At 50.1% G+C, this 13,923-nt stretch overlaps 2 protein-coding genes across 5 annotated transcripts in view; one reads left to right on the top strand and one right to left on the bottom strand.

The window, feature by feature from the left end:
- Wnt8b (Wnt family member 8B) overlaps positions 1 to 4,783 on the top strand; it is a 24,632-nt gene extending 19,849 nt beyond the window's left edge. The window contains exon 6 of the mRNA XM_021650772.2: positions 114 to 4,783. Within this exon, the coding sequence (XP_021506447.1) occupies positions 114 to 659 (546 nt within the window). The 3' untranslated portion in view covers positions 660 to 4,783. The remainder of the gene's footprint in view (positions 1 to 113) is intronic.
- Sec31b (SEC31 homolog B, COPII coat complex component) overlaps positions 4,412 to 13,923 on the bottom strand; it is a 27,544-nt gene continuing 18,032 nt past the window's right edge. For 3 of the 4 annotated variants that reach the window (XM_021649585.2, XM_060390204.1, XM_060390196.1), the window contains 13 exons: positions 13,815 to 13,914; positions 13,071 to 13,249; positions 12,706 to 12,832; positions 12,017 to 12,162; positions 10,724 to 10,897; positions 10,071 to 10,232; positions 8,406 to 8,565; positions 7,354 to 7,668; positions 7,047 to 7,105; positions 6,688 to 6,831; positions 6,344 to 6,451; positions 5,841 to 5,912; positions 4,412 to 5,660 (listed from right to left, as the gene is read on the bottom strand). In XM_021649585.2, coding sequence (XP_021505260.1) covers positions 5,481 to 5,660; positions 5,841 to 5,912; positions 6,344 to 6,451; positions 6,688 to 6,831; positions 7,047 to 7,105; positions 7,354 to 7,668; positions 8,406 to 8,565; positions 10,071 to 10,232; positions 10,724 to 10,897; positions 12,017 to 12,162; positions 12,706 to 12,832; positions 13,071 to 13,249; positions 13,815 to 13,914 — 1,926 coding nt within the window. In that variant the 3' untranslated portion in view covers positions 4,412 to 5,480. Of the gene's footprint in view, positions 5,661 to 5,840; positions 5,913 to 6,343; positions 6,575 to 6,687; positions 6,832 to 7,046; positions 7,106 to 7,353; positions 7,669 to 8,405; positions 8,566 to 10,070; positions 10,233 to 10,723; positions 10,898 to 12,016; positions 12,163 to 12,705; positions 12,833 to 13,070; positions 13,250 to 13,814; positions 13,915 to 13,923 lie in introns of those variants that run through there. The other variant, XM_060390209.1, reaches the window with a different exon arrangement.

Raw genomic sequence — 13,923 nt, forward strand, 5'->3', positions numbered from 1 at the left:
GCAGCTGGCTCCATCCACTACCAGCTCCAGGCCTTGGGTTCTTTAACCTACTAGCAAGGCTCCTTGCCACTCCTCCAGCCCGGGGGCCGCTTACACACCGCTCTCTCCCCCAGGCGGTCAAGGGCACCATGAAACGCACGTGTAAGTGCCACGGCGTGTCTGGCAGCTGCACCACGCAGACGTGCTGGTTGCAGCTGCCCGAGTTCCGGGAGGTGGGCGCACACCTGAAGGAGAAGTACCACGTGGCGCTCAAGGTGGACCTGCTGCAGGGCGCGAGCAACAGCGCGGCGGGCCGCGGCGCCATCGCCGACACCTTCCGCTCCATCTCCACGCGCGAGCTGGTGCACCTGGAGGACTCCCCAGACTACTGCCTGGAGAACAAGACCCTGGGGCTGCAGGGCACCGAGGGCCGGGAGTGCCTGCGGCGCGGGCGCGCCCTGGGCCGCTGGGAGCGCCGCAGCTGCCGCCGGCTGTGCGGGGACTGCGGGCTGGCGGTGGAGGAGCGCCGCGCCGAGACGGTGTCCAGCTGCAACTGCAAGTTTCACTGGTGCTGCGCCGTCCGCTGCGAGCAGTGCCGCCGCCGCGTCACCAAGTACTTCTGCAGCCGCGCCGAGCGGCCGCCGAGAGGCGCTGCGCACAAACCCGGGGAGAAGGCCTAAGGGCGCCCTCCTGGCTCCTTCCCTGTGCGCTTTCGGCTTGGTTTAGAGACCCAGGACATGGAGGAACCCTGAACGGGGACCTCGCGCTTCCTAGCCCAGCGATCCCTCGACAGGGGGAGACCGCAGTCTTTCCACGAGTGCCACTTTCCAAACGGTTTCCCGGATTCATCCGCATGGTCTCCGTATCTCATTCGTAGGTCTCAGAACTGTTATAAAATTCTGCAAGTTGTTCCTGAGACAAGGACAAAGACAGGCAAGTGTGTTCACTGCACCGTACCCACTTCGGACCCCAGCTGTCGTAATGCTGGGCCGAGCTTACCAGGCCTAGCAAGGACCCCTCTCAGATAGATATTCAGAGTCCAGGTAAACGGGGGTCCTTCTCTTGCCCAAGAGAAGGCTGCACCTGCCTCCTGCGAGCCACAGCCTCTAGGCCTAGACTCCTGTGGACTTCTCATTTCCCTACTTGCCCCGGGAAAACCAAACCAAACCAACAACAACAAAACAGAAACAGTACAAAAGAGAAAAACAGGAACAAGTAAGCCTTTTAATATGGGGTAAGAGGGAACCCCAAAGCCCAACTTGCATACCAAATGTGTTAATCCTCCACGATACCATGTCCCCGACAGACTTCATCAGCTGAGTGGTGACCCTCCTAAACACCAAAGATACTCCAGACACGCCCAAGGGGCCCAAGAGTGGTGGAGGTCGGCAGCCGGCAGGCTGACAATCATTTTCTGCTCAGAGCAGCAATCTATACCTTGTTTCCTTCTCCACAGGAGCTTTGAGCCAAGACTGGTAAATCAAGGCAATTTTTAGATCTGTGTCTCTAAAGGCAGGATGCAGGAAGGAGGAACCAGGGCCCCAACACCTGGATTTCAAATAGGCAGGATTCAGAACACTGGATACTTACCCTAACTCCCCGACACTTGGCACACACATACTACCCCCCCACCACACACACATGGAAACTGTTGCTAATAGGCTGCTCAGAACCTTGACCTTTTAAATGTACTGCAGTCTCTAATGTGTCCCTCTTCCCCCAGGTCTTGAACTCACTGGGATGCTGAGAGGAAAGAGGAGTAGAAACTTAACTTGTAAGCTCTTTGCTCCCTCCCACTTTTGCAGGGTACCTGCAGCCTTCCTGGATGGCCTGAGTAGTTAGCTTGGCCTGACTGAGTTAATCTGCGGGGATTAGTGAATCACCCACATTAACCTTCCACTAAAGCAGCCGCTTGGTTGGAAGCCTGGAGTTTGCTGTTCCTGGGCCTGACCTTCCTTCCCCGGAGATGGGCAGTCCAGCAGGGGCTTGTTTATGAGATGGGCTCTGGTGACTCGAGAGCCAGCTCTGGCCACACCTTCCCCATAGCTGCTCCTTGCCCTAGGCTAGGCCTGGGTGTGGGCATCCACAGCCTTTCTGGAGCAGAGCCAGCCCAATTCTTATCTTCATTCCTCTTCTCCTGAAGGTACAGAGCTCACTATGCCAAAGCCCCAGGGTCTACCTTGAAGAGCAGAATGCCTCTGACATTTGCAAGGACAGTGGCTAAGGCAGGCCTCTGCCTCTTCTGGTCCTGTTGACACTTACGGGGGGGGGGGGGGACGGACAGGGGGGTTCTTTCTCTCCTTCAGCAGGGAACGTGCTTTAGCAGGGAACTTGCTTCTTCACTTCCAGCTCTATCATAAAAGGCTCCTTTTTCTAATCTGTGCCCTTGAGTCTCCCAAGTGATCCTTTCTTTTTCCTAATCAAGCAACAGTATATATATGTTAATCCCACTGTCTCACTGGACAGTTACTTGAGAGCGTACAGAAGAAAATGTAGCAGTGTGACTGAAAAATGTAAAGGTTCCACATTGGAAAGAAAAGCTGCATTTTTCCAGGGCTCTCAGCATAGAAGTAGAAACACTGTGCTTCAAAGTTCAGAACTTTTTAAAGTCAGACTCCAAATGCATCAGCCTGTCTTTTCGCCCATTGGTTTTGCTTTGTATCCCTAAATGGCTATGACTGACACCCAGTTCATTCCAGTTCTAAAGAGAACACATTGTCCCCTTTATGCATTACGCCTTCATGCATTTGTTCACGGAATAAACACTGGAGTGGGGACAGCTAACAACGCACCAGCATCCCTCAGCTCACGGCTTCTTGTCTTATACTGAATCGCTGTGCAGACAACTGACTGGGAGGACCAGGAACCTCTGAGGTCAGCTAGTCAAACTTCTGTTTTATATGTTTAAACTGATGTTGAGAAAAACAGGTGGCACAGCAACCCAGACCCCTTCCCACCTCTGGTGCACTCTCAAGGAGCCCATCTGTCTCCGTCTGAGGAGGGAGGTCCTGAGAAGTGACGAGAACTCTCCGTGGGGTGAGCAAAACACTGTCTCCTTCCTGTCCCTGGCCTGTAAGCCTACACATAAGCAAGGCTTTCTTTTCTTTAAAAGAATCCCAGCCTCACTTGGCCTTAGGAGCAGGTCAGTGCAAAGAGAGAAAGGGTCGTGCTTGGCACGCTGGTAGCACAGGTGGTGGTGGGAGGGAAGGGCAGGCTGGGGCACTCGCCTATTGTCGGTCTGGATTGGATGCTTCCACTCATTCGTTTCCTTTTAATTAACCCACATTCCTGGAGGAGAAATATTTATGTTGGCTCCCATAGAGGCAATCCTCAGACTGGAAAGAAGAGGGAAGAAAGCCTGTCTTAGCAAAACAATATCTCTAAAGAGCTCAAGGAGAGAAAATAGGGGAACAAAATGCCATTAAAACAGCCTTCTACCCCCGCCAGAGTCAATGAAAACTTCATTTCACATGTTAATCCTCCACTCCGCCCCCTTCTCTCCTCACAACACCTTTTCCAAAAGTGTTTGGGAAAAGTCTTCGCAGTCAGTACACAGCTCCCTGCAGCTCAGACTTCTCCTTGTGTTAGTTCAGCCCAAGTGGGGCTCTCCTCCAGCGGCAGCTTTTTTCCCCACCCCCCCCTTTAATTTAAACAAAGACTTCAGAGTTCATCAACCTCCCACTGAAATTCACAGCTGCTGAACAAACTAATCCCCTCTCCCCGCCTTTCTTCCCTTCAATGGGCTCTTGGCTTCAAAGACACTTTGGGAAAGGACTTTGCTGGGACTCACACTGCTTCATCAATAGAAGTTAGCACAAGTATTATCTGAAGAGCAAGTGGCTTTACAAACAAATACTACCTAACAATCCCTCCCTCCCAAACACACGCATCTAGCCTGCAGACATGATGGGATCGACAACAGGATTAGGGCTGGAACCCCCGGGCTTCACACCCAGGCCCTTTGTGCAGCTGAGCTCGGCCCTGAAGTGGTGTGGGGGAAACCCTGCAGCTAACTGTCAGGCACAAATGGAGACAGAAAGACAGACAGACAGACAGACAGACAGACACACACACACACCAAGCACTGTGGCTACAGACGTTGCAAGGAAAGGCCTACAGCAGAAGTGCGGGGTCTGCACTTTACAAGTTATTTTCCTGGGCTGGAGAGATGGCTGCTCTTCAAAGGACATGGGTTCAATTCCCAGCACCCACAGGGTACCCTCATCCAGCCTCCATAGGCCCCAGGTACACAGTACATAGACATGCATGCAAGCTCAACACTCATACACAATTTTTTAAAGTTCTTTTCTTCAATTTTGGAGTCCTTATCTCTCCTGCCTTTCTCTGTAGCACAGGAAGCAATACCTCGATATTCTTGGAAGAGAGGCATCAGCAAAGTAGGATCCAGAGGAGACAATGATTGGGAAACGACTTTGGAAAGCAGATCAATCCACTTTATTGCACTGTTAAGAGGTCAGCATGAAAATGTGGCCAGAGAAAGCAGTTTGGGACATAAGAGAGCTGAGTGGAAGAAGGACCCTGATCCTTTCAGAAGCTAGGCTCTGATGCCAGAACTGGGCTTAAAATTCACAGATAGTTTAAGGCCTGGGCCAGGCTTCAGCCTGGGCGGTGTCAAGAGTCATTCTTCTAGAGCAGTGGTCTTCAACCTTCCTAATGCTTCGGCCCTTTAATACAGCTCCTCAGGTTTTGGTGAAACCCCCAATCATATAAATGCTTTCATGCTACTTCATAACCGTAGATTCACTACTGTGATGATTCATAATGTAAACATCTGATATGCAAATAGTCTTAGGTGACCCCTTTGAAAGGGCATTTGACCGGCAAAGGGGTCACATGCAGAGAACCACTGCTCTTCAGTCTAAACAAAAGGCACTTTTCTATTTCCACCTGCCCCTAGCACAGCCCATCCTGAGCAATGCTAATACAGGAGAAGTTCCATTTTTTCAAGGGCTAGTTTCCTCTCTTGATTCTGTTCAACACTCACTCAATCCTTAAGCCCACAACTTATTCAAAAAGGGAACATTAGCCAACTCTCCCCAAATACCTGGGGCTACAATAGAATATGAAGTCAGAGGAAAGGCTCTAACTCCAGAAGAGAAAAAACAGAAGAAGTATAATATGAGTCATGGCAGAGGCAGACTGAACCCACGACACTGTTTACCCTCTCGGAAGCCATTTGAGCAGAGTATCCCTGTGTAAGCCATTCTGGTGAAGCCCTGTTGGACTGCCACACGAGGGAACGTAAGGCCCAACTCTAAGTTCTACCTCCCAGGCTGAAAGCAGCCAGCGAAACCCCAGGTGGCCATGCATACAGGGATAAGAAACAGGCACTTGGCTGGTGTGGAACCGAGCTGAGCTCCGGCGTCACATAGTGGCCGCAAGGGAAGAGGGCTGGGAGAAAGAAACACAACCTGTTGAAAAGCTCCCCCTTTCTTCCAGGAGTTAAACAGCAGGAACGGCCCCCTGTGGAAGGGGCTGCCTTAGCTCTGCAGCCTGTGTGCGATGGTGAGGACAGCCTTCAGGATGGGCATGAAGCTGGACACCTCGCTGAAGCTGCTGCAGCCCACCACCTGGGCATGCACAGCAAGGCCCTGCTCAAAGCTTCCCGCATCCGCACATCGGGCCAGTTCGTGGAGCCCAGCCAGGACATGGGCTGAGAGCTGTGGAGGGATTGACCTTTAGGTTGGATGAGCCCACCCAGCACGGAGAGAATAAGGGGCCTCGCCTTCCAGACTCACGGTCTAGATGTCTCTGAGGCTCACAGGAAGAGAGGGCTTCCTTTGGCTGGGGGGTGGGGGGGCCGAGGGGCAGCAAGCGGCGGGAATCACTCAGGTACTTACTGTCCCCTCGCAAAGCTTCTCATACAGACATTCTAGACGCTGAGCTGCCTCCTCCAGCTTCCTTTTTGTTTTCTGCAGGGAGAAAAGTGGATTCCGACCCTACCCCTAAGGCTTACACTACACAGTGCTATAAACATTCATGATGTAACAACTAGAGTGGCTCAGTGCTATTTCCTTCATTTCACAGACCAAGTAGAGGCCCAGAGGCGGCAGGAGACTTGCTCAGGTGACGCAGCTAGTAAGAGAACGGCAGCTTCCTTCTGCAACTCCACCCTCTTCCTACCATGCCTCCATGCTGTAAAACCCCATCCTCTTTGGTCCTGCCACTCAGAAGTGGGACTTAGGGCAGACTCCAAACCCATCCCCCACAAACACACACACACACTTCATCTGGACACCGAAGAAGCCCAAAATGCAATCAGTATGTGTGGGACAGCGAGAGGATGGGCCTACGCTTGAGTCATCTAGAAGCCCTGGGATGGAGGAGGCAGGCTCTGACTCACCAGGTCAGTGGCAGCCAGGGAACAGCGATGAAGGAGTGCCTCCAAGCTGTCCTTCAGGCACCGATGCTCTGGGGGCAGCTCCTTCTCCACCTTCTCGGGACTAAGTTGCTAATGGAAACAGGGAGGAAGAAGGGAAGACTAGCTGCCCTCACGTCTTCCCTAAGGCCTGTCCCTGTGACTCAAGGTCACACTTGCCACCAAGGCAGAGCTTAGAGCCACCGCTCCCCTTCTCTGCAGGAAGAAAGGTTCAAGCTCAAGGATTACTTCTGCCTTAAGCAAGAAATCCAGTTTCTACAATCCCATGGGAAAGCACCCCAGGGGAGGGGACCCACTGTTTCTGTCACCTGCAGGCTGTGTTCTCTTGGGGCTCCAGGAGGAGACCGGCTCACACTGAAGGCCTGGGGCTGTGGTAGCAGGGCCTGTGGTGGCTCAGGGCCGAGGCTCCTCACTGGAGCTGTAATTGGTGCTGGAGGCAAAAATATCTCCAACTAAGGAGATAAAGAAATGCAGATGAGTGAACCCAGACACACTACGAGCTCTGATTTTGAACAAGGAAACAGGAAAACAAAATGAATGTGTAGGAGAAAAAGAGGAAGGTGCTGAGAGATAGAGACTAGCTTGAAGAAGAATATAAATGGAAGGGTGGAGCTGAATTCTTAAAGAAATAGAAAGTGAGTCACTGGGTAGGGAAAGATGCAGTGACCTTTTTCCTTTGGAGGTTTTCCCCTGTGGCTGGAGCAGCTTTCCAGGCATCCTGGGATCCTAAAAAACACAAAATGGGGGGGGGGAATTAGGGACATAGTCATAAACCTTAAAAATGTTTAATCTAAAAGCTGGAAAAATTAATTTAGTTAAAGTCTGCCATACCACCCTCAGTAATCAGTCATTCTCTAAGCTGACAAAGGGCCTTAGTTCATTGGCTTGAGAAAAAAAGACTCCCAAAGTAGTGATGGGAAGGGGAGGAGAGTACACAATGACACCCAAGAACAGGCCATGGAAAGAAGACTGACCTGGACGAGGAGTGAAGATGCCAGTGGTTGTGAGGGCACTAGAGCATGGAGCCCCTGGCCCTCCAGGGGGATAAACTACAGGAAAACTGGCAGGAGAGGCTGAGAGCTGGGAGCCCAGAGGGTTGAGGCCGGGTGGTCCCATAGGAGGCAGAGGGAGCAGTCTAGGAGTTTCAGGCAGCGGGGTAGAGCCAGGCTGCATGGTGTCCAGGGATGCTAGGAGTGGAGTGGGACCAGGAAGCAGCCATCCTCCAGAGAATCCAACCAGGTTTTCAGTTGGAGCACTTTGTCCTCCTAACAGCTGTGGCTGAGAGAAAGCTGAAGGAGAATAGAAGGATGATAACTTATCACCCAACTGCATGTGGGAGAGGCTCAGAGGACACCATGTAGGAACAAATCAATGGCACAAAAACAGAAAAGCAAGCATGGTGGCACACACCTGGAGTGACCCCTGGGAGGCTGAGACAAGACCAGGAATTTGAAACCACGCAAGAGTCCATTTAAAAAAATCTGAGAACCCACAGCTGATAATAACAATGAATGATCAGTACATGTAGAGAGAAATCTGCAATTTGCAAAGCACTTTTTAACTTTATTGCTTAATTGACCCTCAAAATATTAGTGAATTGAAATGACTGGTAGAAATACTTTGGTAAATTCCCAAAAATACAAGCCTTTAATGAGACAGGAGGAGGGAAAGAGAGAAAGGGAAGAAAGAGAGAGAGAAAAAAAGAGACTATGAAAAGGTATTCAATAAAGGACACTATTAGGAAATCAGAAAGCAGAATTTTAAAAAATGTGTTAAAAAGACAAAACAATCTGGCTATTCTCCTGTAATTCCAGCTCTTGATAGAGGCAGAAAGATCAGTTTTAAGATCATCCTTGGTTACAGAGCAGGTTGGAGGCTAGCCTGGAGGCTGACCTTGTTCCCAGACAAAACACAAAAAAAAAAAAAAATGTTTTCTCTGGGCACTGTCAGCATGGACTGGGGAGAGAGTATGTCTGTCACCCCTGGGCCCTCTGCACTCTGCCAAAAGAGAGCTTCACTCACTCACCGGGCCTTACCGCAGGGCCAGCATGCAAAGGCCCAAGCACGGGGTGGTTGCTTGTGGACTGTGTCCCTGTGCCCTGAGAAGGGCTGGGATGGGAGGGTATGAAGGGCATCATTAATGGGGGCTGTGCTGGGGCCCTCAGCCTTGCAGATGGAGCTGGGACCTATGAAGAGAGAAAAGGCTCAGAGAGTTGGTGTGCTTGGCCATGTCTCACATGTTCCATGTTTGTATCGACACCAGGGTCAAGCCTAAGTTCTTTAGTACAATATGCCAGATTCTCAGTCTTCCATTTCCCACTATTCCAAGACCACAACCCACTGACGGTCTAGTGTTTCCTCAAAAGGCTGTTGATTCCTCTTGTTTCAATGAGCTTGCACTTCTGTTCCCACTGCCTGAAATACACATAATGTGTCCCTTCTAAATAACTTAATCTGTAATATCCACGGGAGGCCTGCCCTTTTCTGAAGAGAGAGAAGCCGTGGATGGGGGGCAGGAGCAGGAACGTGGGGGAGGGTGGAGGGAGGGGAGACTGGGGCCTGGATGTAAAAGAAATAAATAAATTATAAATAAATAAATAAATAATTTAAAAGGGAGTGGGATCGCCGGAGAGATGGACGCTCAGTGGTTAAGAATACTCTCCTAACTACCCTGTGCTTGTTCATTGGTTTTTTTCTTCTCCCATGTATTACACCCTGACCACAGTTTCCCCTCCGTCCTCTCCTCCCAGTCCCTCCCCCAACCTGCACTCCCCCTCAGGTCCACTCTTCCTCCTTCCCCTCCAGAAAAGTGCAGGGATATCAACCAAACATGACATATCAAGTTGCAATAATACTAGGCACTGAACAATGAGACCCTGTAGGAGGAAAAGGGTCCCCAAATCGGGCAAAAGAGTCAGGGACAGCCCCGCTGCCACTGTTAAAAGTCCCGCAAGAAGACCAAGTACACAGCTGTAGCATATATGCAGAGGGCCTAGGTCAGATCCATGCAGGCTCCCTGACTGTCAGTCTTAATCTACTTTTAACTCTTCAGTTCCCAGCATACACAGCAGACAGCTTACAATTGCCTATAACTCCAGTGCCCAAAAAAAAAAAAAAATTCTGACATCCTCTTTTGGCTCTGTAGGCATCTGCATACATGTGGCATACACACAGAGACACACATATATGTGTGAATAAAAATGTTTAAAAATCTTTTTAAATGTAATATAATTTTTAAAGCCTCAGATCGAATGATCAATATCATATTCATTCTAGAACATTCCCAGAGCTGCACTCAACACACACACACACACACACACACACACACACACACACACACACATCTTTTCTTCTCTGTAATCCCATAACCTCTTGCCATATTGCCATCGTGGCTATTCTGAATTCTACTACATTATTTTTGTATAGCTATCCTTCTACTAGATGAACTTCTTGAGGGCAAAGAACATAGTTTGTGTCCCTTCTGTTTTAGGATCCTAGTGTTTGTTCAACAAACAGTTATTAGTTATAACTACTTAATTATAATTAGTTATAGCTGAATCTAGAACAGCTCTACAAAGCTAAGAATTTTCATCTGGTTTTGTTCACTGAACTATTCCAAGTGTCTACAACCAAGCGTGGCACGTAAATGCTTATAAAGGGGTGAATAAACTAATAACAAATGAGGTCTGACCTGGTGACGGGGCTGGAATCCCATTCTGCACGAGGACGTCTTCTCAGAGTGGAGGGCAGCGCCTACAGCAACTCGGGGAAAGGGGAAAGTGGGAGCTTGTTGGCCCAGGACAGCAGAGCCCTGGGCATGGAAAAGCCGATCTCTCAGCTGCTGAGCTGCTGGCTGAAGTTGGAAGAAGGAAGAGCTGTGTTAGGAAATCAAGACCAGTGAACACCTTCTCTTGCATGCCTGCGCTCTTTCAACAAGCTTTGGATTTCTCTCTCTCTCTTCTTTAGTAACCTAGAGAGACTCCAGTTGCCTAACCCTGTCAAACACTTGCACCCCTCCCCTCGTGGCTACTCTATCCATTGGGGGTTTCCTAGATGCACTTCTCATCATATGTTCAGTTAATCGCCTTAACCACTGGACAGCCTTCCTTCGCTTCTCCGGAGAGGTCAGCCTCGCCCCTGAAGACCCACGGTACTTAGTGTAACCTTCTGCTGTGACAGTGTCAGTCACTGACATGTGATCTCCCCCAACAGACTGAGCTGCTAAAGGAACAAGCTCTCATTTCTCCTAGGAGCTATAGCATTAGCATAGGACCTAAAACATGGATGCGCTTGGTATTAGATGAACGAACAAGATGACTTGGTCCTTCTCATGGCCACTCTCACCTGGATACAGTCACTGGGTAGGAGGCTCATGGCAATAGCCAGGCTGCCTTGGGATGCCAGGAGACTGGCATACTGGGTAAGCCTGTATGTTGTGGCAGGACCTGGGCTCATCTTGTCGGAACCCTGCAGCAGCTCCAGGCTCCTGCTGAGAACCATCACCTTCTCCATCAGGTCCTGTAGAAACAAGGATGGAGGTAATCAACTTCTTTCAAGCACATCTTGCTCTGTTCAGGTGTCTCATTCAGGAACGTTATATCATGAAAAGGAAAGCATGTGGACACACCATGGTGAAGGCAACAGAGAATCACATAAAGAGGAAGAACAGAGGATGGGATCAATGGGGTGTATCCAGGCCTGGATTCTTATGGATCTCTGTCTCTGTCTCTTCTTGGTACCTCTTTATCCCTTCCTGCTTGTATGATTTCCACAAGCCTATGACTTCACCTTTTCTGATTACCAACAGAGCACGTGATACAGTTTAGATCCATAGAAATTTCAGAAAAACTATTAATCAAATATTGAATTTGCCTGTATGAGTCCTTGGAAGGAAAAAAAATGATGAAGGCTCATACCCAACCTAGGAATCCTGAGGAAATAAGGTGATCATTTCACCCTGGGGAGAAGGCATCAGGCACTGAGGGCTCTCTGCTCTTCTCTAATGCCACCTTACCCAGATGACTCACCTCTCTTGGGGAGCAGGTGAGCTGTGCTACTGGAGGAGCTGGCCAGGGCAAGGAGCAAGAGTAAGGTCGAGACTTGTCCAAACCCCCAAAAATCTCATCTTGAGACCAGCAGGAGTAAGGATTGCTCCCTCCCTGTTCTGGAGCTGCCTGCCCCAGTGCAATAGCCTTGAGACCCCACCTCTGATATCCTTGAGGTAGTCACCCAGTGTCTAGGTTTCAGGTTCAAACTTCCTATTTCTTTATAAGGACATGTCCAGATAGCACCTGGAATCCCTCATCATGCAAATGAAGCATTTCCAGCACGTCAGCCCCAACCAGTGACACTTGAAAAACCCCTACCCACCTCCCCAAGGTTTATATATCCCTTATTCCCACAAGTAAAGGAGAGCTGTTTCATTGAAAGTCATCTTGGAGAAGGGCTTTTTCTCCCTGAATTCACTTGCTAACCCACCAGCCTGTTTTGTTCCTTCCTGTGCAGCCATGTATAAATGTTTCTGGATGACCCGAGGACAGAAGCAGACCTGAGCGGGCACTCTCTTACCTGCACATCCCTAACACTAGTCTCTCCCGAGAGCTCTGGAGTGGCCAGAGCTCTGCAGAAAAGAGGTACCTGCAGAGCCATGGGGCATGAGGCTTGCTGGAATTTCACCCAGCTCTCCACCAGCCGTTCCACACTTCCTGAGCACACATAGCAGAGTCTGGCTTCAGAGGAGAGTGCCCTGCCTCCCTCCTGCTCCATGCGAGTTCCCAGCATGTCTGTGGAGAGATGCAAACTTTTTAACAGCACAACTTCCCTGTGTTATTCTTCCTTCACTTGTTTGGAAACCAGAAACTGTGAGCTCTGAGACAAGAGTCTACAATGGTTTTAAGACAACTTAGGAGGATAGAGCGATGGCTCAGTGGTGAAGAGCACATACTGCTCTTTCAGAGGACCTGGGTTCGATTCCCAGAACTTGCACAGCAGCTCACAACTGTCTACAACTTCAGTTCCAGGGAATCTGTCTACTGCCCTCCATGGGGACCAGACGTACACATGGTACATTCACTTATATACATACAAACAAAATAGACACATAAATAAAAATTGTTAAAAATCTTAAAGAAAAGCTAACCTTGGTCTATACAGAAAGGCAAAGAACTTGCCATAAGATGTGACACAGAGAAATAAGACAGAACATACATGACACCTCCAGGAACAGAGAGGCTCCTAGCTGAGCCCCGCCTTCCAGAGTCCAGGCTGGCGGACCCTTCGCCTCCTCCGGGCATAAATCTATTGACATGGGCTGGAGTCACACCTACCACAGAGCTCAGGGAATTTCTCTGGTCCTGAATATGTCAGTAGCAAGGCAAGTGCCTCTCTCCAGTTCTTCAGGCTACAGGCATATACTAGGTCCTTCCAATTCTTCTTTACAACACAGGCTAGAAGCTGTACTGGGCAAAAAGGAGACCCTCAGCTTCCATCCAGAACAGTCAGTAGATGTCACACACAGGGATGTTGTAACAAAGCCACTCGTTTTAGAACACCGAACAGGGCTAACAGTGAAGTAGAGGTTGCTAGAGTATGGAGATGGGTAGATTCCAAACACCAGTCCCAAGGCACAGGCCTCCCACCTGTTTGGCTCCAAGCAATCCCCTCCTTCCTTTTCCTGGGTGAAAGGCAGTACCGGTGAGATTTTGGTTCTCCTCTTGGCCAAGTAGCATTCTTGTGTCCGCTTCAGCAGCTCTGCACCCCCAGCCTGAGCCAGGATGATGGCGTCAGCAAAGCGTTCCTCCCTCATACACAGCTCCACAGCAGGCTGCAGTTCCCCAAGCAGCAGGGCCTGGCTCAAGAGTCCATCAGGGTCTGCGGACAGGGGCACCCCCTCCTCATTCGCTGGCCCTCACACACTTACCTCCTGTCCTTCCAGACCCACAGTACTTCCTCATCTGGTTCCAGCTCTTTAAAGAAGCCTGGAGGTGTGAAGGCTTCCCTTCGGTGTGTTGGAGGCCTGTCTGCAAGTGCTATCTCTAACTCAGGCTGCCTGGTTCCACAAAACTCCCAAGTTTCACTTCTGGGCAACAAAATGTTGTGTCATAGGGATGCCCTGACTCAGCAGTAACTTTCTACAACGGGACTCAAAACAGAGAGGCCTGCATGCAGGGTCACAGGCACGACCTGTGCTTGCTCAGCACGGGCAACGGCGTAGTTCTTTTAACAAGAAAACCAAGGAATAGGAGAAAAGACTGTAGCAGAAGGCCATCCAGGATAGGGCCCATATTAGACTCTACGATCAGAGACAGCATCAACTGGTAAACGGCCCAGCTACGTTGGGGATTTTAGGTGGGCGTCAGGAGACAATAAGGGACTCTTAAAACCAAACACTCTGGGCCCACCTGCTCCTGTGCAGTGAGCTCCTCTCTCCCAGTACCTTCTGTGATGGGGATCTCCCAAGGAGTCATGTTCTGAGGGACCAGCTCATCAAAGAAGGCTGAGGATGCAGAGGCTTCCTCGGTAGTGTGTTTGGAGGCCTGTGCACA

Source organism: Meriones unguiculatus, chromosome 1, assembly GCF_030254825.1.
Source record: "Meriones unguiculatus strain TT.TT164.6M chromosome 1, Bangor_MerUng_6.1, whole genome shotgun sequence".
In the NCBI taxonomy this organism is placed as follows: domain Eukaryota; kingdom Metazoa; phylum Chordata; class Mammalia; order Rodentia; family Muridae; genus Meriones; species Meriones unguiculatus.